General features: G+C 37.5%; 1 protein-coding gene across 7 annotated transcripts in view; it reads left to right on the top strand.

Annotated features, from left to right (window-relative positions):
- The window catches only part of FAM172A (family with sequence similarity 172 member A), a 436,993-nt gene extending 411,854 nt beyond the window's left edge, over positions 1-25,139 (top strand). For 6 of the 7 annotated variants that reach the window (XM_030324802.1, XM_030324786.1, XM_030324762.1 and 3 more), the window contains one exon: positions 19,680-25,139. In XM_030324802.1, coding sequence (XP_030180662.1) covers positions 19,680-19,822 — 143 coding nt within the window. In that variant the 3' untranslated portion in view covers positions 19,823-25,139. The remainder of the gene's footprint in view (positions 1-19,679) is intronic. The other variant, XM_030324752.1, reaches the window with a different exon arrangement.
- Positions 25,140-26,607: the final 1,468 nt, after the last annotated feature.

The raw sequence follows: 26,607 nt of genomic DNA, 5'->3' as shown, positions 1-26,607 counted from the left end.
CATAAAGATAATTTTAAAATAGTTTTAATAGGATATTAAATCTGACATCACTTAGTTTTTGGTTTCTCTTTTTTTTATACAACAGATGTCTTATATATACATACATACATGCACATACATGCACATATATATTATATGTGCATACATACATACATACATACACGCACATATATATTATAAAACAAGGTGGTTGGGGCACCTGGGTGGCTCAGTTGGTTAAGAGCCTGACTTCAGCTCAGGTCATGATCTCACAGTTCCTAAGTTCGAGCCCATGTCAGGCTCTGTCTCCCTCTCTCTCTGCCCCTCCCTGTTCACACACACTCTCTCCCTCAAAATTAAATAAACATTAAAGAAATTTTCAAAAAATATTCTCTAGTAATTATTATAGATACTACATTTCAGTGTCTTGCAGATCGTATCATCCCAGATTTTTACATTTTCACTATTTCCCCTTTAAAGATGACAATCAAGATTTTTACAATTCAGCATATTTCACTGAAGCCATAGTGCCCTTCATCCTTTTGGCTGTTCTTTCATGTGAGGAAGACACATGAATTATATAAAAGAGAAAATGTTGCTTTCTATTACAAGATTTCTTTTACAACATTCAGAAAAATTTGTAAGCCTATAACAAGTTTTTTGCGTTATGTTGGGGAAAAATTGTTCTTTTTGAAAATACTGATACAGAAACCTCATGTTTGGGAAGTGACCTATTGATTTGGCTACCTAAAGTTAGAAGCATTGACCTTGAGGCTTTTTTTCCAATAGGTTTGCATTTATGGTTTTTGAAAGATTGCTATCCATAGTAGCTGAGAGCATATGCTCACCTTGCCTCAGTCAAGACATGTTCAAGGTGCTTTTTTAACAAAAAAAAAGAAAAAAGATAATGACATGGATATAAAAAGAAAATGGATACACAGATTTCTTAAAAGTGTCAGGCTAACCTATGACATTAGTAGTGATTTTTTCTACTTAATTAACTGCTTCCATACCCTATCATTGTGGCATGTGTCATCATTTTATTTGTTGACATGGCTACTATGCTAACTTTGGTGTTTAATGCCCACCTTTAAAAACCTAACCAGGTGGGGTGCCTGGGTGGCTCAGTCGGTTGAGCGTCTGACTTCGGCTCAGGTCATGATCTCACGGCTCCTGAGTTCGAGCCCGGCTCATAAGTTCGAGCCCTGCGTCAGGCTCTGTGCTGACAGCTCAGAGCCTGGAGCCTGCTTCCGATTCTTTGTCTCCCTCTCTCTCTGCCCCTAACCCACTCGCATTCTGTCTCTATCTCTCTCAAAAATAAATAAACATTAAAAAAAATTAAAAACCTAACCAGGAAAACTCAGTCTTACAGCAGGTTTTCATCTGACTTTAAAAGATTAAATTAATGAGGAAATAAAACAAGGAAAGGAAAGTTGATGAAAATTAAATAGGAGAATGCAATAAATGTTTGTATTCTTTTTTGACTATGGTATGCTGGTTACCTACCAGTAAGAAAAGAGCTTTCCAGTGTGGGCTATTCTTTTGCTGGAGCATCCATATGTTTCAATCTTACTCCCCTTTGATCAACAGAGGCTAATTGGGAACTTTCCTGAACCCTGTATTCAGTCTGTATTGTGAATATATAGAGAATATTTATCCTATAAAATTAAGTGAATCATCTAGTATTTAAAACCATTCTTTGAGGGGCACCTGGGTGGCTCAGTCAGTTAAGCGTCCACCTTCAGCTCAGGTCATGATCTCACAGTTTGTGAGTATGAGCCTCTGTGCTGACAGCTCAGAGCCTGCACCTGCTTCGGATTCTGTGTCTCCCTCTCTCTCTCTGCCCCTCCCCTGCTGGCACTCTGTCTCTCTCTCTCTGTCTCTCTCTTAAAAATAAATAAACATTTATTTCACTTAGCATAATACCCTCCAGTTCCGTCCACTTTGCTGCAAATGGCCAGATTTCTTGCTTTCTCATTGCCAAGTAGTATTCCATTGTATATATAAACCACATCTTCTTTATCCATTCGTCAATTAATGGACATTTAGGCTCTTTCCATAATTTGGCTATTGTTGAAAATGCTGCTATAAACATTGGGGTTCATGTGCCCGTATGCATCAGCACTCCTGTATCCTTTGGGTAAATTCCTAGCAGTGCTATTGCTGGATCATAGGGTAGATCTATTTTTAATTTTTTGAGGAACCTCCACACTGTTTTCCAGAGCAGCTGCACTAGTTTGCATTCCCACCAGCAGTGCAGAGGGTTCCCGTTTCTCCACATCCTCTCCAGCATCTATAGTCTCCTGATTTGTTCATTTTAGCCACTCTGACCGGCGTGAGATGATATCTCATTGTAGTTTTGATTTGTATTTCCCTGATGATGAGTGACGTTGGGCATCTTTTCATGTGTCTGTTGGCCATCTGGATGGGGGATGGGGGAGAGGGGAAAGTGGGTGATGGGCAGGGAGGAGGGCACTTGTTGGGATGAGCACTGGGTGTTGTATGGAAACCAATTTGACAATAAATTATATTTAAAAAAATAAAAATTAAATTTAAAAAAATTTAAAAATTTAAAAAATAAAAATGTAAAAATTTTTAAAAAATAAAAATAAACATTTAAAAAAACTTTTTATAAGTTTAAAACCATTCTTTGATCTAGTTAAGCTTACCAGCTCTGGAAAAGAATATGAAAATGGGAAAAAGAATCTTGAATGCACCAAAATGTCTTCTAAAAGTCTACATTGGCATGCCAAAGACAGCTATCATTTTCCAACTTGACTTACCAAAACAAGAAGTCAACACAGTAGGTCTCTTTACTTTAAGAAAGAAGTAAGCAATCAACTACCTTAAACTGAAACCATATATGGGCTTATATCCTAGTAGCCCTGTATTGTAGAGTTTAATAGTCTGGCATTTAGACTCTGCTATTTCAACAAATATTTATCAGAAAGGAGGTTTTATGTGTCAGGCACTGCCCTACGCAACAGGAATAAAGGGTGAGCAAAACAAAGTCCCTGCTTTCACAGAGCTTATGTTCGTATTTCCTAGCACTCTGACCTTTACAAAGTTCCGTAACCTCTTCAGACTTCAGTTTGGTTTTTTTTAATGTTTATTTATTTTTGAGAGAGAGAGGGAGACAGAGCATGAGTAGGGGAGGGGCAAAGAGAGAGGGAGACACAGGATCTGAAGCAGGGTCTAGGCTCTGAGCTTGTCAGCACAGAGCCTGACGCAGGACTGAAACCCACACACTGTGAGATCATGACCTGAACCAAAGTTGGACGCTTAACCGACTGAGCCCCCCAGGTGCCCCCAGCTTCAGTTTTTTCATCAGAGAAATGAGGACAATACTACCTCGTCTGTAAAATTGTTCAGGTTTACATGAATTAGCAGTGTGATAAGGTGTTTCGTGCCATGCCAGGAACACAGGAGATACGCAGTTGATTTTAATGTTTATTTCTTCATGATGATAATAATTACCAGGAGCACACATTACAACCATATCACAACTTTAAATCTACTAGCTCAAAATTGAATTTTTAAAATTCTCCACATTCTGTGGGCTATTTTTTTTTTTTTAAAGTAAATGCTAGGGCCAGCATGGGGCTTGAACTCATAACCCTGAAATCAGGACTCACATGTTCCACTGACTGAGCCAGCTAGAGTACATCTCTATGGGCTACTTATTAGTAATGATTAGTGGCGAGAGTAATACCTAGGCTGAAAGTTTTACAGACATGCTGTCCAATATAGGACCTCTATAACTATTTATTCATCTATTGAAGTGAAGTCAAAACTATTTTTTTGAGCAAATCTTGGCTCTTCCTCCCCACCAGCGCTTCCTCACACCCCCTTTTTATAGGTAGAGGAATCATCTATTCATGCACATATCCTTGTTGGGCTTCATAAACTCTGGAGTAGATATTAAAGCATGTTGATGGCCCGAGAATACCAAAAATAATGTCATTCAAGTTCTTGCCAGAGACTGTAACCTCAGACTTTCTGTTATGGGAAAAAATAAAAATAATTCAGCTATCTAAAAAAATAAATAAAGTTATGTGAATGAGATACAGTCCATCCATTCCTTTAGACGTGCTTAATTTTTCTCAAACAAGCCACACTACTTACAGACTATCAGGTCACCTGAAACACATTATTTTGATGCCCTCAGAGCTAACTCTCCCAAATTGCTCTTTGGTGTTGTGTCATAAGACCACACTAAGGATACAAGTATGAAAAACAGCTGTTCTCCATGGCTAGTTTGCTTTTACCACCCAGATACAGTGCATCATAATCAGTTGTATAATCATCTTTGTATTTGTTAATAGAAAGCTCAAATTTTGGCCATCATCCAGCAATTGGGCAATTTTACAGGTCTTGTATTAGTCAAGTTTATGTATTAATCTTACTTTATCCCTGCCATTGTCCTATTTCTTCTCTTTTTTTCTTCACCCCTTTTTCTTTTATCCTACTATAATATATATAAGTCATCTCAGATGCTTTTTTCAAGAACAGATATGAATAAATAACTATTAAACAAGCAAAAGTAATTTACTACTGTTTTCTTGCTTAATATGATATTATTTTTTTCACTATTAAATCACCATAAAGGTGTATAACTTTGAGCCCCCCTTTTCACAATTTGTAAATGTGTAAATAATGTTTTTTCTAGTATATGGGTTATAACATTCTTTATTATTATTGGGACTCCTAAAGTACTTTTGTCTTGATAATGTAGGTTTTCCTTCATTTGCAATTTCTTTGAGGAAAGTTTTCAAAGAAATTTTTCTACTAATGGGTATAAATTTTTGACCCAAAAGCATTGAAATTGACTAAAGACATCTTATTTTCAATAATCAACATCTTCCTTTTTTACTGTGCATGTTCTCCACCTTAATTAACCTTGTAAGTGGATTCAGAGCTTTCCCATTAGTATGACTTTTTAAATTTTGTCTATGGAATAGAAATAAAATAATAGAATCTATCCATCTATCAGTGATACCCAAAGGATATATTTGAGATTCTTTGGGAAATAATTCCTATCCATTGCTACTTTAACAAGATCCAAGTAATAATTCTCACCGATTTTAAAATCCTTGGGAGGGGGGAGGAACTTTATGGTTTTATAATTAAACATATAAGGTTACCTAGAGCCAGTATACAAAACAAAGAAGTGGAAATAATATGTACTTGCCAAATTTTGTAATACATATAAAATATACTTTTCCATCCATTACAACATCTCAAACCTGAACTGAAAATTTTTACAAACCCAGAAGTAATCCCAGAAAAAAAAAATTCCTTAACCAATAATGAAAGATTTTAGCCTAAAAGTCTTCTGGACAGTTGCAGAAAAATCTATATGGAACACCGAGTTAGAGTTTTGAATTTTTTGTGTGGGTTTTTTGGGGTGTGTGTGTGTTTAGGATGTTCAGATAGGAAATGCTTTGGGGGAGAGAACTGGTAAGGAAATTAAAGTTTCAGTATAAATGCAGTAAGGATTACAACTGTAAATAATTTTCATAACTGTTTCTAGTAATTTAGCCATATCTGGTTCTATTCAGTCTTTATTGTCAATTAGTCCCTAGTGGAACTTAATTTAGTGCTCATGAATTTTTCCTATCCTGATAATCTGAAATATTATGTGGTATTTGAAGTAATCAGTCCTCTCTAATATGTTTTCATGTCATTTTCTAAACTAGTCCATAGTAGGAATTTACTGTGTTTACATGACATATTTGTGAATATACGTATTTAGTTAAAAATCAGTGCATCTTTATCTTAATGAAAGATGTTAATTTTTTCAAAGTTTATTTATTTAGTTAGAGAGAGAGAGAGAGAGAGAGAGAGCAAGTGGGGAAGGGGCAGAGAGAGCAAAAGACTGAATCCCAAGCAGACCCGTGCTCTCAGCGCAGAGCTGGATGCAGGGCTCAAACTCACAAACCGTGACTTCATGACTTGAGACAAGATCAAGAGTTGGACGCTTAACCAATTGAGCCACCCAGACACCCAAGATGCTATTCTTTATGCATTAATGCTGTTGTGTAAATAAGTTCAGAATCCTTTAAAGATTCTTGCCATGTAAAAAGCAGTTACATCCTGGGTTTTTGTGGGGTTTTTGGTGTGTGTGTGTGTGTGTGTGTGTGTGTGTGTGTGTGTGTGTGTGTTTAAGATATTCAGAGAGGAAATGCTTTGGGGGAGAGAAGTGGTAAGGAAATTAAAGTGTATTACCAGGCAGCATGAGGATGACTCTAGACTTAAAGGCTGAAGGTAACAAAAATAGTCTATTTCTATATTACTAACTAGAATGAAAAGAAATTACAGTGTTAGGAGCATCACTGACACTCCAGAAGCCGTCAGTGTCCGTTGTAAGGTAACAGGGAGCTTTCATGACCAACATCAGCAACTAGATGACATTACCTAACAGAGCCAGATCCTTTTTAAATATAACATCAAGAAATCCATCAAAATTGAAAATGTAGTCACTTCGTGCCAGTTTTATGTTATTTATAATAATTTGCTTTATATGATATTTTATTCATCTCAATAATTAGTAGTATAAACATATTTGAAGCTATTTTGATTATAGTTAAGAGTTTTCCTTAATTTATAACTGGAGAAAATAAGAACCATAACAATTAGGAAAAAAAGCCCTGAACATGTTCACATATGATATGATTGTTTATGTAGTAAATTCAGTATCTGTAGTTAAATCTTTTGGATGAAAGGGATAATTTAGCAAAGTTGCTGGATACAAAATCATTATACAAAATTCAATTGTATTTCTGTATACTAACAGTAAGCAGTTAAAGATCCATTTATAATAGTGTCAACAAACTTGCAGTAGTAAAAAATAAAGCTAAGGAGTATATCGTGTTTGAATATTCAATCACTCAGCGTAATAAAGATGTTATTTCTCTCCAAATTGATATACAGGTTTAACATAATTCCTGTCAAAATTCCAGCAAGATTTTTTTGGATATATAAACTTCTGGAATCCCTAAGACTACTGTCACTTCTGATACCAATTGCAAGTGGGTGTCCCTAAGACTGCCTTCAGGTTTGATCATTAGCCAGAAGTCCTCACAGAACTGACTGAAAGCTATTATATTCACAGTGACAGTTTAGTACAGCAAAAGGGTACATAGTAAAATCAGTCAAGGAAGAGGCGTATAAGGCACAGTGTCAGAAATTTCCAAGGATGAGTTTCTAGCTGTCTTCTTCAAGTCAAGTAATAGACAGTGTTTTCTTCTTTCAGCAACATAGTGTGAGAATATACATGGAGTATTGCAAACCAGGGAAGCCCACCTAAGCCTTGGTGTCCAAGTTTTTCCTGGAACTCCGTGACGTTGACATGGTTGACCATCTAGTGGTGCAATGAAATAGAAAATAGTGTGGCAGTTTCTTAAAAAACTAAGCATGTAACTAATATATAGCTCAGCAATTGCACTCTTGAGCATTTTATCCCAGAAAAATGAAGATTATCTCGTGCAAAATTTTGTACATGAATACTTATAGCAGCTTTATTCATAATAGCCAAAAAACTGGAAACAACCCAGATGTCCTTCCACAGGTGAATGGTTAAACAAACTATAGTACATCAATACCACGGAATACTACTCAGCAGTAAAAAGGAACAAGCTATTGAGACATACAACAATCTGGATAAATCTCCAAAGAACTAAAATGAATGAAAAAAACAATTCCAAAAGGCTGAATACTGTATAATTCCATTTATATAACATCCTTGAAATGACAAAACTATAGAAATGGAGAACAGATTAGTTGTTGCCGGGGTGAAGGAGGGGCTGGAAGAGAAGTGAGCATGGCTATAAAAAGGCTACATGAGTTATATTTGTGGTGATGGAAATGTGCTGTGTCTTAACTGTAGTACTTTCATATTATAATACAGTTTTACAAGATGCTACTATTGAGGAAAAGCATAAAAGGGACACAGAATGAATCTGTTATTTCTTACAACTACATGAGTCTAAAATTATCTCCAAAAGTGTAATAATTATAGCTTAATTAATCTAAAAATGAAGTTCAAATTCTCTATGGAAAAAATGATAAAACTTCACTAAGAAGCATTAAAGATGATCTAAATAAGTGGCAAAGGGCACCTGGGTGGCTCAGCTGTTAAGCATCTGACTTCGGTTCAGGTCATGATCTCACAGTTTGTGAGTTGCAGTCCCACATCAGGTGAACATGAGCCCCACTTCAGGTGAACCCCACTTCTCTTTCTCCCTCCCTCTCTCTCTCTCTCTGCCCCTCACTCACTTGCACCCTTTCTCTCTTTGTCTCTCTCAAAAAAATAAGTGGCAAAATATATCATGTTCGTTGGTTGGCATACTCAGTATTGTAAATATATCCGTTCTTACTAAATTGGCCTATAAGCTTTAGTACAATTCCAAATAATTTAAGTGACATGAGCAATCTACAATAGCTACTTTACTGTCTCCTCCTTCCTCTCTGCCTCCTTCCTCCTTTCACTGGCTGCAAAGAAAACATGTCTGCTTTTGAAAATTGACAAAGCAATACAAAATAATGGTGTGGTTACAAAAGTTCATATAATGGTTTATCTATGTATTCAGAATACCAGTAGCATTTTGCTTTCCAAATTCATAAGTTTTTATGCCATGATCTTCTGTATACCTCCCTTTCCTTAATTTCAAAATGGGAATAATCATCAAGATAGTGCAAAACCCACAGAAAAGGTTTATGATTCTGTGCTTTATTATATTTAACAGTACTTAGTAAGCATCAGTTTTCTGGTGAATTCTGTCCCAGACAGCTGTTTATATAGCAAACATCTATGATGTTTATATAGCAAACAACTATGATTTCTGGAATAAAATGTTTTGAAGCATTAGCACCCCCACCAAAAGATTTGGAGATAAAGCAAGGTATTTTTCATACATAAAGTAACTAGTTAAGCAGAATGGGTGTATGATAATACAATATACACTACATACAAAGTGCTGAAACATGAAAGAAAGGGAGTAGTTGGTATGGGGTAAGCAAACCAAAGAAAGCTTATTAAGGGAAGTAAATATTGAATTGGATGTTAAAGCAATCAGACATACATCTTCTGAATTTTTTTTCTATTCCAGTGTTTTACTGAATCATACATATTCACTATATTATGGTAAAATGTCTCTGTACCTTTGGCTTCTCACATCTCTCTATAGATTTCTTACTTGTGAAAGGAAACTGTTGGGGTAAAATTTTATCTAGGGTCCTTTCCATGTCTTTACTATTTTATATTTGGTATGTTTCTGTCTGCATCTAAATTTAGACCAAACCAACTGCATCTTGGGAATAGAAGCTCTTGAACAATCACAGTTAAAGTTTTTCTGAGAGTTCTTAGTTCTGACTTCTAAACCTCTTTTGATGCTAGAAAATTGTATTTACTAGATAAGTACAACATTTTAGCTAAAGAGATCTGGAAGATACTTTGAGTATTTGTCATTGCTTATCAACTAGTTGCTTAATGGACTGTGGATCATCACCTCACCAGTTTTTTGGAGAAAGCAAGAAAAACATTCTACTTACTCCCTTCAGCTTTAGTTATAGAGTCTCCAACTGTCATTATATTCCAATTTTAGAGGAATTTACTTCTTAACTCCAAAAGCTAACATATTCTTCAACGTAAGGTGTATTTATCAGTCTGCATTTAAAATGAGTAAAGTTTGGGGCGCCTGGGTGGCGCAGTCGGTTGAGCGTCCGACTTCAGCCAGGTCACGATCTCGCGGTCCGGGAGTTTGAGCCCCGCGTCAGGCTCTGGGCTGATGGCTCAGAGCCTGGAGCCTGTTTCCGATTCTATGTCTCCCTCTCTCTCTGCCCCTCCCCCGTTCATGCTCTGTCTCTCTCTGTCACAAAAATAAATAAACGTTGAAAAAAAAAATTTTAAATGAGTAAAGTTTGACCATTGACTCATCAAAAACCTTACAATGCTAATTTCTTCTGTGGCCAGACTTCGAAATCACAGACATGATAGGGGATACTAATAGAAGAACTGAGAAACAAACTCAGAAAAGAAGACTAAAGCCAGAGAATGGAGGGCTTTAAAGCATATTAAAGAATTTCTACTTGATTTCTTAGATTATGGAGAGCTATCAGATAAGTGAGAAGTAAGGGAGAGAGGATTCATTTTCAGAAATGCCAAACAGGGGCGCCTGGGTGGCTCAGTCATTAAGTGTCCAACTCTTGGTTTCAGCTCAGGTCATGATCTCATGATTTTGTGGGCTCAAGCCCTCAGTCTTGGGATTCTGTCTCTTGCTCTCTGCCCCTCCTTCACTGGCACTGTCTCTGTCTCTCTCAAAATAAATGAATAAACTTTAAAAAAAGAAAAAGAAAAAACAAATACCAAATGAAAGCTGTGCTGTGTAGTTAACAGTAGGTTTACAACCTATTGGAAATTTGTACAACACCACATACACACAATGGAGTCCCAAACCTTTAGACAATTCATTTCCCGGTTCTTCTTCCTCTCTCTATTTCTCGGGCTTATTTTCACGAGCTTCGCAATGAGCAAGCACCAAAGAAAGGGAGGACAAACTGAAAGTCTCTGCGTCACCTCGGAGAATGTACATTTGTTCCAGTCAGACCACTTTTTGCCTTACATGGGCATGGGTGATGTCCAGTTAAGGCTGTAACCTCTGTCGTACTCAGCCAATAAGGAATCAGGGAAGGGACTTGCACACTAGGAGATAAATTGCCTGCTGTAACTACCATCAGACACCTGCTCTTGCAAGAACATTGATTAAAGCCTCTGGGTAGGTGGGCTTATTTCTCACAGGTATTTTTGAACAGAGAAAGAAGCATATGACACAAATGATACTTTAGAATTTTTCATCTGGTAGTAAGAGGGGTACAAGGTAAAGGAGGAGAGGCTGAAAGCAATGAAATGAGTTAGGAGGAAGTTGCTGGATTCTAAATGACAGGTCATTAAATCTAGAATGATAACAGAGGGATTAGAAAGGGAGAAAGAGATGGCAAAAACTTTTTGCCTAGGTGTAATTTTCAAGATTTGGTAACTGATTGGATCAGGAGGCCACAAACAAGGGAGGAGAAAAATCAAAGATGGCTGAGAGGCATTCAGCTGGAGTAGTTAAGAGAATGTTGTGTCCATTCATAGAAATGAAGAACTCAGTGGAAAAACCCGCCTGGAGAGTAAGCCCAACAGTTTCCTCTGGACTGCTTGCAGAAATGGAATGCTGTGACAGCATATTCCCCATCCCAGTACCTTGCCATCACACACTGCAGTGCTTCCAAGGACTGAGAAATCAGAAGTATCAGCCTAACTCACAAAAGTAAATTGTTAGGAAAATGCTTTGCCTAGTTCAACTCCATTTTTTATTCACTACTTGGAAATATTATTTTATTAGTCTCTCAACTCTTACTGCATATTACTTTTACTGTATCATTAATGTATTTATGTGAACTAGCAGTAAACAGATTTTATACTCTGAAGTGTGTAGAATAGTGAGCCCCAGAGAATGCTCTAGACATGGGTGGAGTCCATAAATACAATCAGGAAGGGTTAAATCCTTCATTCTAACTTCCCATAATCCACTCGCCATTCACCAGATACCATCCTGTATTGTTTTTTAAATACAAGTCAGATTTTATTTCTCCTCTGCTCACAACTCTGCCAACAGCTCTTTCACTGCACTTGGAATAAAATCCAAACCTTTCACTACGGCCTTCCGTACCTCATATAGCTTGGAGGCTGCCCACCTCCAAGTCATCTTCTGCTGCTTCCTCCTCACCCACAGTGCTCCAGCGTTTCCATTCCTCAATTGTGACAAGTTCTTTTCTCCTCAGAGAGCCCTTGAGTTCCTCCACAACTCTGCCTGCTGCATTCTGCCCCCAGACATTCATCTGGCTCCTTCTTGTCATTCAGGTCTCAAGTCAGAAGTCTTCACCCAGTCTAAATTGATGACCATCTCTCTTTGTCCTGCCACATCTTCCTCCCTCATTGTCTTCACATCCTGGCGCTGTATTCTTCACAGTCTGAAGTTTTCTAACTGTCTGAAGTTAACATGTTCAAAATTAGCATGTTCACTGGTTTCCTTGTTTATTGCGTGTCATCCACTCTAGCATGTATGCAACAAGAGTGGAGCCTGTATATATCTTGCTCACCAATGCATCCTCAGCCCCAAGCAATAGTGCCTGGCATACAATAAATACATGTATGAATGTATAAATTAATCATAGAACCTCTAGAAAAACTATCTGCCCACAAAACATATCATTTAGAGTAGAGTCCACAATGGAGAGAGGAAGATCACAAAAGATCTGGATATTTGAACTAGTAAATGTTTGTGTTTGATTTGGTTTTGAAATAAGGATAGTATGTTGCAGTTCATCTCTCTCTCCCTCCCTTCCTCCTCTCTCCCCAACTCCTCTCCTTCCCTTAATACACAGAGTCAAACTAGCATCCCTAAGTTATGGATACCTATCTCTAGTAACAGAGAAGCCAGGAGAAAGAGAAGCCTGACAAGATAGATACCTGTCAAGTTGTACCAGTCTTCTCAGGCAACACTATTTTAGAATGGAGCCTAGTAAAGCTCTTCCGGATGATTGTGTTGGGAATAGGATTAGGAACCTATATTTACGGAAATAACTATTTTTTAGTTCTTTAAATTCCCTTATTCAGGGCTCTGTCCTCTTGCTATCCTTTGGTAAAGTTACTGCGGAAAATGACAAAGGGAAACTGGAAAAAGGGAGCATTTGCCCATCTTGGCTCAAATTTTAAAGGGAAACAGTATCCCTGGAGGCCAGGCCTTGTGGCAACATTAGGAGTAGTATGTGACACAAGAATTAAAACCGAAGAAAGCACTTCTAAACCAGTTGTTGGAATTTGATAGGCAATGGAAGCAATAAAAATGCATCCATTTTTCATTGATTAGGAGGTCGATTAGAGAGGTCTTCCAGGTTCAATGTCAGAGACCCACACCTACTGTAGGCTGTCTACTCTGCCTAAGAATAAGTTTACTTCCCAGAGTTGTCTCCCTGCGTCTTAAGATGCCTTATGCCCTGCATACCCACCCGCAATCCCCCTTCTGTAGATGAGAGATGTAGAAAAGAAGCTGGAGGAAAGGACAGGATGCCAAAAGATTCAAATGACCCAAAGATTTCTACCCCTGAGTTTACATCTTTGTTTCTGCCTGTCTCTTATTTCTGGTCAAGCTTGACAACCGGCCTTCGGGTCTCAACAATTTCAGCCTTAACCAGCATTGCATTTTTCATGCAATGGAAAGAGATTTGCCTATTTCTTACACAAGTAATTTAACAAGGCAATGCAGCATGTCTACTAAGCTGCTCTTGGCATTTCCGGTGCACAGTCCCAGTGAATAGCCCACCCCACTCCACTTAACCACCCCCCACAGTGACTGAGTCTCACACTTGTGCCTTCTAACTTGGAGAGTCTCTGTTAGGAGCCCTTCTCTGCTCAAATATTGGTAAGTTGTACTTTTTTTTTTTTTTAATGATGTTCTCCTTAGAAGCTCTAGAATTCATTTTAAAACGAATTTTAGTAGTTATATTTTATTTCTTTTTAGAAGGCACATTATTTTTCAGTGCTCTAGTATTTCTCTAATTCTTTATAACTGTCTAAAAATAACTGCTGGTAAGCTCATAAGTTCATTAGTTAATCCCAGTGGGACTCAATAATGCATATTACAGACCTCTTGATTTTTATAAATTAGATTTGCTCAAGAATTCCCTTACCTGTTATTATCAACATAGCTATATTGACAGGGTCCTCATTACTTCCTAATTGCCCATATTTCTTTTTTCTTGTTAAAGATCAATTTTTAAAATCAAACCTTGTCATTTTGAAAGTATCATAGACACGTTATCCTGTTAATATTAATGTTTCATATCTTTCTAGGTTTTTCCCCCTTTATTATAGGAAACAAAATTTATTCATTACCTTTTGCTTTAAAAATAAAGTATATTTTTGTAGTGGGAAGGGTGATTGGAGAATATCAGTGAGAAGGTAGGAGGGTAGGGGCACGTGCTAGTTTCCCTCACCCTAAAACCAAGACATAAAAATTATATTTTGTATTCAGAAGTCACTCTGTCAACAGTTATTTTCCCTATTCTAAACCAGACCAGAAAATGTAAATAATGCATAGATTGTTGAAGTTATTCCATGACCTTTTGGTCTAGGGCCATGTAAAATAAGGTGACTAGCAATAATTAGAATAGCAAGTAGCTGACCAAGAAATTCTTCTAAATTATCTCTTTGGTGAGAACTTAGACTGTCCATCATTATACTAGTAAACCTCATCTCTGGCTCACAAATTTGATGTGTGTGTTATGTGTGTCTGCACACGCATGCATCTCTGTGTGTGTGTATGTGTGTAATATCACTTGAAGAGTGATTATTTGCTTTCCCAGACATTTCTTCACTTTATTAAAAGATTTGTTGAGGAGGTAAATAACCCACTTCTTCCTTTAAAGAAATTCTATTTACAGAAATTATATTTACATATAAGTTTTTAAGACATCTACTGCATAAAATGAGGTACAGCTTCAGACTAGTCTACATCTGCCAAAGTAAACATCAGGATTTTGGCTGCTAACTCACTAGCATATTTTGGCATGGTTTTTGCCCAAAAAATATAAGCACCAAGATCAAGTGAAGAGGAGTGTGGACAAGGCAGACTTGTAAGAAACACTTGGATTGAAGTCATCACAGGAAGAAGTAAAGGGAATAGACAAGACAGAAGAAACAGCAATGTTTTCTTCTCTCTTACCCTATTCTTTGAGCATTCCACTCTCAGTGCTATTTCCAACCATTTTTTTGTTGTTGTTTAATTTCTAAATGCTATTATATAAATGTAGCCTTCCTCTTTCTCAGTTCCATTACAAGATACCTTTTTAAAATACATAGTCTTTGGGGAAAACAAATGACACATTTTAGCAATTTGATCTTTCTCATATGATTTACAGTCTCGTACTTCATACTTAAAGTTTCTAATCCTTTTGACCATTTGTGCTATCATTACCACTTTGAAATTTGCTACAGTTTATTTTTTAAAACAAGTGGTAAGTAAAGGATAAATAATCAGTCTAGTATTTTATGGGCAATCCCCTGCTCCCTGCCTTTTGGTTCTTTACCAGTGAATAAGATCATTGACAAACAGTATTTATGGAAGAAACATTAAGAGAAATAACAGGCATTTTCTACTCTGTATAGGATAAAAGAGATAGCTAGAGTAGGGCTCAGATTATAGGGAAAATTATCCTCTAATATAATAAAAAAAAGAATTAACTGTTCATTTTTATTTAAGCTGACACTTGATCATTTAAATACCTCCTATTAAAACAAATCTTATGCAATGCTTTTACTGTCTTGATATGAATTCTAAAGATAACACGATCCACCTACTTCTAAGATTGCTAAATTATTATAATGCTTTAGTTAACATATAGAAGGAATAAAAGAAAAGTAACTCATAATAAAAATAATATCCACATCAATATTTAAAGTGCCCTAGAAAATATACATAAGAAGGCATAATATAGTAGTCAGATACTTAGTCCTGTACATAAAATCACCATGGATTCAACAGCTACAAATGCAGGCTAATGCAGGTGTGTTTATTGGCAGCTCAACTTTCATGGGCAGTGACGCCATCAGGGATGAGATTTTTCTCATATGGTAAACCACTCTTGGTAATTGTATAAACCACTCTTGGTTATTAATATTCTGAACAACATAAAGTATAAAATCCCTTCAATTCACATGGTAGTTGGATTCCTGGAAAATTCTGTATATGTTAAAATGATGCCAAAAGTACTTTGAGATTATTTGTTAAACACATCTAAATTCTGAGCCCATATAATTATAAACAGGGTTTTTAACTACATGAATAGCTGGCGGAACATTTGAAAACCATGTGGGATACAAAACAATCCTTCATCGTGCTCTACTGCCCTGCAAACTGTAGGATTTCCACCATCTCTGGCCTTCTTCTGCTAAATGCCAATAGTTCTTTCCAATCATCTTGACCACCAGAAATACCCCTACACATTTCCAAAATGCCCCAGAGACCATTGCCATGCCCACTGAGAATCACTTATTGGGACTGAACAAAGGCCCATTTTTGTCATGAAGCACTGGGAACCAGTACGTTTTATTTTGATACTGAATTGATTCTATGGATTAGAAAACTGAATTTGCCCCAAAGGTGAATTATCCAGAAAGAACAAGCCTGCCAATCCAAAAAGATACAAAAATCACTCCCTGAGAACGTGGCAGGTATTTAACATGGAAACCCTTTATTCTCTACATTGTGGGAACCCCTCTAGATTATGTAAAGGGGGTCTGAAAAATGGAAAGTAGTTCATAGTCCCTAAAAAGATGAGGTTTTGATTAGGGTAAAGTTGTGATAGAGATGAGACCATGGTTATACATAATGTTGTCACTGCAAAATGGAATAATTTTCCATATTACCCACACATCACTGCAGCTTATCAATAAGTGGCTCCTTTTTCGATTGGCCTAAAATTTCCACTTTTATATCCTTTTATGAATAGATAATGTAATGGCCCAGTGTTTCTGTCCTCATGTAGTTTGCCTAAAGTAGTGTATTTTTTAGCTACTGGAAAGCTGCTCTCAAAAGTTTCCGTTTTCTAAGCATTCTATAGGTAGATATTCATATTAATTTATAATTATTTTCATTGAACTTTGGCTCAGAACTTTCGAAAATGGTCTCCAAACATGTTCGTGAAATGTGTATATGCAGCCCCAGATGGATATGCAATTACCTAACTTGCAAATGTTATTTTAAAAAAATTATTAAAAACCTCCTTTGATAATTTTTGAAAAGAAAGCCATTTTTATATAAAATATTCATGTTACTACTCCTTATTTTAGGGAGAATTCTCCCTCCCCCACTCTATTGTCTGTAATTCAGTTTCTACCCCACTTCACTTATTACCTTCACTCCTAGCAGTTTCCCTTCCACTGACAGAGCACATACTCTCATAATTTATACTCTTAAATTGCAAGGGTGAATGTTGAGAGCCAGTGCAGGTACTCAGTTAACTCAGGGATTTTTGGTCTTTTCAGCCCAGGACTAGTCAAGCAGATAGTCATCATAAGCTAAAACTAAAAAGCCTTTGTAGTCATTTTATCACCAGGGAAATTTGTTCATCCTTCAGAAAGATTGTCACCAGGAAAGAAAAAATAAAGGAGTTAAATTGCTTCAGACCATTGACTCCTTAGGTCCCTCTAGATTCATAGATTCAATTGGTTTTCATGGGATGGGAGGAATTATGAGAAGAATTCCCTGAGAAAGCTCACAAATTGATCATAGCCTTGGTAACACTACTAAGTGTAAGTGTGATCACTATGGAGGAAATGCCAAATGAGGCTGGAAGCATGGGAAATGAGAAGGAAAAGAAGACAATTAACACCTCTTTTTTTTTTCTTTCTTTCTTATTGTGTTTGGAAATGGGTGTTGCCATGTAGTGTGCATCTTCAAAAGACAGGAATACAATTGATTTTTAAAGTATTTTATCATTGTAAGTGCAATTAGTTATTACTGAAGTGAAACTAGATCTGCAAGCACTGTAGAAATAGGAACAGGTATTGCATAAACCTATCTAGAAACTAGGCCCTCTCTCGATAGACCCACAAAATATTACTTCAAGTAGGTATGTCTGAGCATATCTAGAATGACTTACTACTTGGGTTTAGAGAATATAAATGCCTTCCAAATTCAAAAGAATTCTTTAAGATTGTCATAAGAATAAATCAGTGAGAATTACAATGATAAATATCTAGATGTTATGTATGTTTTAAGGAACTTGAAAGTTTATATATCTTTGATGCAGCCAGGCATATATACATACATATACACACATACATACATATATATACACATACATTTTCCCCCCAAGAATTCTATTAAGACTTGTCAAATTCAAGTCAGGCACTTTAGGTTATGCCAAAATAACCTATACTCATTTCTCTCTCCCATTGAATAACATTGAATTTTGCCAAAAATGCTTAAGCAAACAAGAAATGACCTCATTTTTGTTATCTGAATACAGTAGTGTTGGAGGATCTTTTTCAAGGATATGACTTAAATAGTGGATCTAAGTTCCCAGTGCCAGTTCATAAAGCCAAATTGCAGAGGATAAGAGGATAGAGACCATCCTTGTGAGGGCACCTCTAAAGACAGGGGTTCTCTAGTAGGGCCAGTTCCCGTATCTAAGTCCCATGCACAGACTGTAGCTTTCTGCTCTCTGGTCGACTGCAGCCATAGCATCCTTATTGTTGTAACTCCCAGATTGTGATACTGTCACAAAACTGTTGCTAGGCAACAAATGTGGTTACCAGGTCTCAGCGAATAGCTGAAGGGGAAAGCAAAGTGTTGCACCATTGTAGAGTAACCATAGCAATGACCTACTATTACAGACTAAAGAATTATCATTAACAATGTTAAAGTATCAGACAGAGGCCCTGAATCCCAAGACTTCCAGGCAGTGTCTCTCTGCATAATTGAGTGATCTAGGAAGAGATTTCAACTGTTTCAAAGCTGTTCACTCATTTCTATGCTAGGAGTCTTTGCTGTTATTATTTTTATTTTTGTAATTAAACAAATGGTTGTTATGAAGAGGCTGGTGAAATGAAACGTTATCACAAGGAGTCGAAACAGATTTATATCCTCATTTGTTCTTATGTCTACATCATGTTAGTTTTTGCCTGTGTTAAACTGAAGGTAGGTTTGATTTGAAAAACACATTAGTATCAAATTGAAGCCACAAAAAAAGCTGTAGTAAAATAACCCAGTAAAGTGACAAACTAAACTTGTATTTTCTAAGTCGAATTCCTCCCGACAAAATAGAAGGCCTAGATGCTCTTTTTGTAGTCACTGCGTTTGAAACGGTTTTTTTTAGCTTTTCTAAAACTGTCCCCTAAAGTCTGTAAAAATGTAGCCTCCCAGGGCACTTCTAGGGATAGTCTCCTTTCAATCTGAACCCTCATGAAGCATCCCATGTAATTTGGTCGCAGTGACCTCCCTGAGACAAATTATGTCTAACGGCACAGCTTCCAAGAGAGGCAAGAAAATTCCGATTTATTTTATTCTCTTGGGTAGCAGAGAAACGTGGGTGCTCCGGGGTGGGCGAAGAAGCCGGGTCCCGCGCGCAGGAGAAACCAATCCCCGCGCGCGCCCGCGCCCGCGCGCGCGGGCGCGCGGAGCCTGGGGAAGTGGGTGGTTTCGAGGCGGGAGAGGGAGTGGCCCTTCCCTCCGAGCGCCTCGATTGGCCCGGAGGGGCTGAGGCCCCGGGGCCGCCCGGCCGCGCCTCGGGCAACCCGCGGGGGGTGGCCCAGCCGCGTCCTCGCGTCGGGGGCGGGACGGGGCCTCGGGCCGGAGGCTGCGGAGGTCTCCGAGGGCCGCCCCGGGCGCCAGCTGCAGAGCAGCGGAGGAAGCAGACGTGGACAGTCCCGAGCCCTGGGGGCAAAGAGAGCCCTCGCGTACAGGTGTGGCCTGGAGAGGCCGCGTCCGGGCCTGGAGACGCGCTCCGGCTGGGGAGCGGGCGCAGGAGCTCGGGCCGGACGCGGGGGACGCGGGCTCCGAGGGCGGGGCTCGGGCTCCGGGAATGGCAGCCGGGCGGCCTGTGCCTTGTTACCGAGCGAGGCCGCCTCGTAACCGAATCTGTGTTTTTTGCAGGCACCGACCGTCACGAGCTAACTTCCTGGAAGAGCTTCCCGTCTATTTTCAAATTCTTTACCGAAGCCTCTGAGGCAAAGACCAGTTCCCTCAAGCCGGCTCTGACGCGGCGCTCCCACAGAATAAAGCACGAAGAGCTGTAAGAGGAGAACGAGCGAGACGGGGGAGGGGAAGCAAAGGCACCACACTCGAGCATGCATCCACACGTCTCCTAACTGCTTGTTGTCGGCGAGCAGACTCCCAGCCCCTCATTAGATTGTTTTCTTCCTAGAGCACAGGGTCGTGATATATACATCTAAATAGCGTTTTGCATTATTTCTAGATGAGTGCAACTGTCAAAGCAATATGGGTTCACTGGTCGCGCTTCCTGCGGGCTGAGCTCGGGCTACGCGCTGCCCGTCAGCGCGCAGATTAAGGCTGACAGCGCCCTGCCCGGCGCGGCCGGCGCGCTTCTAATTGCCCTGACGGAGCCCGCCCGGCACTGCGGGGCGAGCGGCGTCTGCGCGGTCCTACCGCCCGCTGCAGCGCAGCCGCTGCTTGCCCTGGCCCCCGGCCCCCCTCAATCATGTCCTTTTTTTTTTTTTTTTTTTTTTCCGCCGAGCAGAAGCAAACTTTTATTCTAGATTTCAAACTTCCATTTTAAGTAGGTCTCTCCTAAGGGCCTCTTGAGCCTCTTTTTTTTTTTTTTTTTTAAAGGAAGTTTCCCCCACCTCATCCCCTCAGAAAAGCCAAATTTAAATTCAAAACGTGAATGCAGTGATGTGCTATGTAGTCTTGGGAGTGCAAATTGTTCTCTAACAATCTATTTTCATTTCGAGACGAGAAGAAAAACTTTGCATAAGAATCTGTGAAGTACCGATTACACTTTACCGCTGAAAGATCCTTGCCAGTTGAATAGGAGATTTTTACACAAGTCTCTAATTTCAGAAGACGTTGTTTAAACCGAAACATAAATGATGAGCAAATCTTTTAAGTGTGAAAGGTCCCATTTTCAGTGGAATTCCTAACTTTATCATTAGAATTGACTTTACTTTTTAAATGTGTAATGTGTTTTGAGTGGCATTGTAATTTAGATCGCACACTTGTTTTGCTTTTTAAATCTTAATGTGGACAAAGTTTGCTGTTGTGGATAATCCTAACTAGAATGATCTATTCTGATTCATGGAGTTCGATCCTTTTAGGAATAGTATTTTATGGTCATCAGGTGAATGAATCTTGTCCTCTTTCGCCTTTTCCTTCAGAGAGGCTGAGTGGGGCTAAGATTATTTTTTTTTAGTTTTCTGCTCCAACAGAAGGGGAAAGACCTAGTGTGAAAGATTTTTTCCTCTCAATCCAACGGCATAATTTTTAGTAGTCCACTTCCTCTGCAGGGTTTTGCCCTACAGTTTCAACAATTACTGTAATCCAGCTAATATCTGGCCAACACTGTGAAATATAGGAGGTAAAATAAGTTAAGATTTTGCTGACTTTTACATTCAAATATTAAATCTTAACATCAATTTTTAATTTCTTGAATTTAGTTACTTAGTGAAGATTCTGTTTCTAGCAGATGAGGGTCTGAATTTAATATTTTTCATCCTTTTTTAAAGCGTATGCAACAATATGCCTGCCTTATTTAAGGACATGACAAAATGTACCCAAAACGACTTAGAACTGTCTGACTTCTCAGAAAAAAGAACTTAAAATAACCACCTCATGGATAAAATGTTTTTATATTACCAACCGATTTCAGCAAGTTTTAAAACTGAAAATATCTGTGTTTGGTATGCATTAATTCGTTCTTATACTTTTAATGATGGCAAATCAAAATGATCTTTCAGTGGTCATATATGCATATCTTTTGATATTATTTTAGCAGAAACATTGTAGGAGAAAACATCAAAACGTCATTTTATCCAACTCCTGGATAACTTAAAATGTATCACCTCAACAGTGTCCATCCAGCATGTTGGTCTGCAATCTTTTCTGTTTTAGAAGTAATGGTGAACTGTGTACAATAATGGTACCTTCCTTTGAGAGGATATGAGAAGTGACGTGGATTGAATAATTATTCAAAGTGTTATAAACTGTGTGGTGTTTTCACTGTATGAAAGTATTCACAGGAGAGCTAGTCTTATTGCTTTTTTAAAAATCAACACTTGTACATTGCTAAATTTATGAAGCTTATGCACCTGAATTAGAGCAAAGTAAATATGCTCAGCTTATAAACTAAATCACTCCTGTCCCTTCTCTTCAGTTTTCTCACTTCTCTTTCTGAAAACTTTTACTTGCAACTAGAGTGAATCACTGTTTAATTGCCTTTAATACTTTAAAACTACTGGGTTGTTAGCCTTGTTTAACTGTCTATGGAGATCTATTTGCAAACTTAAGTTGTGCAAATGTAATTTCTCCTTTTGGATCTGTGCTGTAGCAACCCGGAGAGAGCTAGGCACACCAGCCGAGACCTCCGACTGATGAGTGATAAGATTCCTTGTAATGGAAGATTTTTTTAACCTGTTGATTATGTGTCTGTTGGTATAAATGTAGTAATATAATCCAGCTCAATTTTCCTGGAGTAACAACAGTCAGTTGGTAGTAACACGCCTGCTTGGAGGCGACAAGTGTTAACAGTATTTCTGCTCTGATCTTCCCATTTTGGTTTCTTTAGACAGGTTTTTAGCAGAGTAGAGGTTGAAAGTTAGGATGTAGGCTTTTTTAAAAATTATATACTCGGTTCTTAGAGCAAATGGAATGGGAAGCAAGGAGTTGTTGATAAATCTGAGATTCAAAATAGTCCTATTAAAACTTCGAAGCCAGATACTGGCTTTAGAACTTTATAAAGGTATCTGACCACGTAGCCGGTAAAAGTTTTCATGGATATTTGAAGGGGGTGGGGGAATCTATTTGTAATAATAATTGTTCTTTTCTCAAGTTTCTGCCTTGTGCTTCGACCTGGATTGCATTATTGTTTATACAAAAAAAAAAAAAAAAAAGGAAAGCACAGGAGTTTCATATATATTATATATTTCTGTTTACCATTTTAAAATAAAAACAATTTTCCCAACAAGCCTCAGCGTATTCTTGCTCAGAAGTTCATCTATTCATGTATAGAGGTTAATAAAAGCAGAAACATAAAAAGAATGGTGGGACAGCATTCATCAATATTTTAAACTGCATCGCTGCTTTTATTACTATTACTGTTGCTGTAAGGTAATATCCTAACTTAACTTGATCACTATTTGGCTTGGACCTTTCACAAAGCTAACAGTTTTTAAGATGTTTGTTTTTAATATCTAAAATATCTCCTGAGCTACAAGGAAATCTGAAGCCATTGTTAAGCTATCATTTTATAAAATATACTTTAATATACTGTAAACAAATGTTTTCCAAAAACAGTCTAGTGACATTAAATCGCTCCCAAGTCCCTATATGTCCTTGGTGTATTATGTCTAATCTGAAAATATCCTGTTTACACATATTTTACAGCCTTCCCTTCTTTAAAACCTGTAACTCCTTTGAGAGAGTGTGAGTGACAAAATATGTTAACTGTATTATCAGGGCTAATAAGTTAAAAAATTTCTACACATTTCTCTGGATTACCTGGAGTCCCAATCCAAACACATGTGTCTCCGGTTACAATCATAGTTTTATAACTGTAAACTGACAGGTTTCTATAATCCTGGTTCACTTAAGAAAGATTACTATTACAGAAAGTCTAAAAATTTCTCAAAAACTTTCCCCATGCCATTATAGGGAAAAAATGTCTTTAAATAAATGTGAGACATTCTCATCTTTGAAATATGGGTGGCAAAAAAAAACGATAATAATGGTGGTTATTTTATGATTACTTATTAGGGGCTGTAATAATATAAAATAAAAGACTCCAGGAGGTACTCCCTTTCAAAAATTGAATACTTTCCTTCCTTCCTTCCTTGTATAGAGTGACTGAGTGGGAGTCTCTTGAATTGTTCGTCTTCCTTTTATCTAATATTCTATTAATCTCCAAAAAGATCAGTTTGAGTCTGGGAAAGGGTTTTTAATCAACACTTCACAGAGTTTAAAGCTACCCTACCTAAAGCGTCAGCTTTGTTAGGCGGTTTTAGATTTAAAGCATTGCAACTGTCATGCACTGTACTAAAAGTAAAGAATGTACACCAAGTGGAAGATGTTGAAAAGAGGGAAATAGCACAAAGTCGATTAACGGAGATTCGAGAATAGAAGTAGCCATCAAAGCATTCCAACGTTTATCTTGAAATCTATGTAGAGTTAAAAAAAAAAAAAGCAACAATGATAGTTTTAAACCTCACACTTAGGAGGGATGAATGTTGATTTAATTGATTCATTTGGATCAATGTTTTTAAAGTTTCACACCACTGATCTTTCATGTAGTGATGTCTTTAGCAGTCAGTGGTCTGACATGAGCCTTCTCAGATTTCATCAGTGGGACTCTCCATGACATCTAAAATTATGCAACAGCCTGTGCAGTGGTAACTTTGGAATTGGGAGACCTCGATGCCAGAGAGCATGGTCATATTTAAGAACTCTTGTTAATGCTTAGCACAAAGGTTTTAGGGAGTGGTAATTGTAAATGAACCATAAAGGTTAAAGTGACCAAATATTATATAGTGGGCTTTAATTGCTAGATAGGAGAAAATCATCCTGAAAGTTTGACCATTAAGTGGATATCTTGCAGTGCCCAGTATTTTCCCCTTTAATGGAAAAACTGGAAAATGGAAATTTGACTTAACCCATGAGGCCTTCCAGGCAACTTTTCCCAGCCCTTTGCCTTGAGATTTGTGGAAAACGTTTCACTATATTCTTTGTATTGTTGGGTTGAGTTCTGTTTGAAATATACATGAAACATGTTTCTAGAAAAATCTAGAGAGGCCCTTCATCTTTCTTTCTAGAGCATTCAGCTTTTCTTCCTTGGCTATTACATAGGGTAATATGGGAGACTGTCATAGGTAAAATAATGTTGAACTGTACTTTGTAACCAGCTTGCAGTACCAATACAAAGAATCTGAAATGAAAAGACAACCAACACCCCAAGAATGATATGTCTCTTTTTAAAGTTTACAATTTGAATAATGAACTTGGATAGAAACTTGGCAGGAAAACAAACCATGGCACCATCACATCACCAACCATTTTCACTTTTCTGTCCAATTTCAGAGTGCATGTGTTTGTGAGTATTTCACTAGATCAGTGACAGCTCTTTATTTGCATAATTATATGCTCTGGTCTGAAGAGAAAACTAACCCCCAAATTTCATGGGTCACCAAACTGCAACAATCAATGTTTTATCACGTATGCTAAGCAAAATCTAAGAAGCTATATGAAGTTTCTTGGGGAGTTTTTACTCCTCAGAAAATTAAAGAGTTTTCCTCTTCTGAATAGATTCAGAATCTTTCCAAGTTCTTTGTAACTGAATTCTGTTTGAAGGCAAAACTAGAGATTAACATGTAGATCTGGATCTTAGACTCACTAGCATTACTTCAAAGTGGCTTAAGAAGAGCAGCATTTTTGGAACACTAAACTTTTAAATTCTAAGTACTGTCCATGCTATGAGGAAAAAAATTATTGGTCAAATTTTGATTGGTCAAAATGAAGTCTGAATTAACTACAATTGACTGTAAAGTGGATTTCCTTCTTTGAGGTAACTCAGGGTTTTTTTTTTTTTTTTTAAATAAAAGACCTAATAGAAAAATATGTATGTATGCATATATGTGTGTGTGTGTGTGCACATACACACATGTGAACATCCATACCCATCCATGGGGTATATATACCCTTCCCACCAGAAATAAACAATACATACAGTATGTGTTTGTCTTTGCAGTGCCTGTTACATAGTAGGTACTCAATATATGTTGGGATTGTTTGTAAACATATTTTCTTCTAAATAAATTTTCATGTTCAAATGCTTTAAGGCATTGTAATAAATATTTTTAAATGCCCCAACTTCATTTGCATCTGTAAATTCTGTCGGTATGTAATGTGTATTTGTGTGTAAGGTTGGCTTTATTCCATTAAAGAAAAATTGATTTAAACTGTTGGTGTCTATTTTATAGGCAATCTGCCAGACATGAAATACAATAGAGCATAGAGACACATGGAGAGAATGACTTTGTTATGGAGTTATTAAAATCCTGGAAAATATGTCTTTACCTAGGCACTTTAGGAATATACTAGGTACTCTAATTCTACTGCAAAAGGACTTAGGTATGAATTTCACTTAAAAGCATATAAGGCATTGCCTTTTATAGGAAGTGATCTGTTTGTAATAATATATTAACAGTTTTATTATTAGGCAATTCACTGCCATCAAAAACATTAAGGAAAAAAGAGGGGAAAAATTCAGAATTGCATCGTTTTGAAGTATTTTATTATTTATCTTGAACAAGGATGAGATCTTTAGGTCAGGCATCAGAAATTTCCTAAAATGTTCCTATCATTTCAACTGAAAAACTAACTTCTTCCAAGTTTTTAATCAGAGTTGAGTTACAAATGAAAGACATTTTGTTTCTCCTTTAGCCTGAAAACTTAAACATCTTATCAGGAACACTATCCACAATCACCACATCTCACCTTCTCCCTGCCTTACTGAAATGTTCACCTACTTCTGCTCCCTCTGCACCACCCCCATCATCTACCTCCCCAGAAACTGCTGTTGGGGCTGAAGATCTTGGAGTCCTCTAGGTGAACATTCCTCAAAATTGAATCTGTAAAAACAAACAAATAAAGTTTAGCATTTTTATCAAACAAAAGGAGCTGGTAGGCAAATGAGTTACTGCTAAGCAGGAAAGTCTGAAAAATAAAGCATAGAACCCTCCTAGATTACTGTTTAAAGATAGGTTGAGGACCTACATGCCTCTGAGTTAGATTAATTTGCATTTCATTTTTTAAGGTATAAACTCTTCAAAGGAAAATAAAAGACTATACTATATAC

The sequence above is a fragment of the Lynx canadensis genome, chromosome A1, assembly GCF_007474595.2.
Source record: "Lynx canadensis isolate LIC74 chromosome A1, mLynCan4.pri.v2, whole genome shotgun sequence".
Classification (NCBI taxonomy): Eukaryota; Metazoa; Chordata; class Mammalia; order Carnivora; family Felidae; genus Lynx; species Lynx canadensis.
This window is presented reverse-complemented; position numbering and strand designations above follow the sequence as displayed.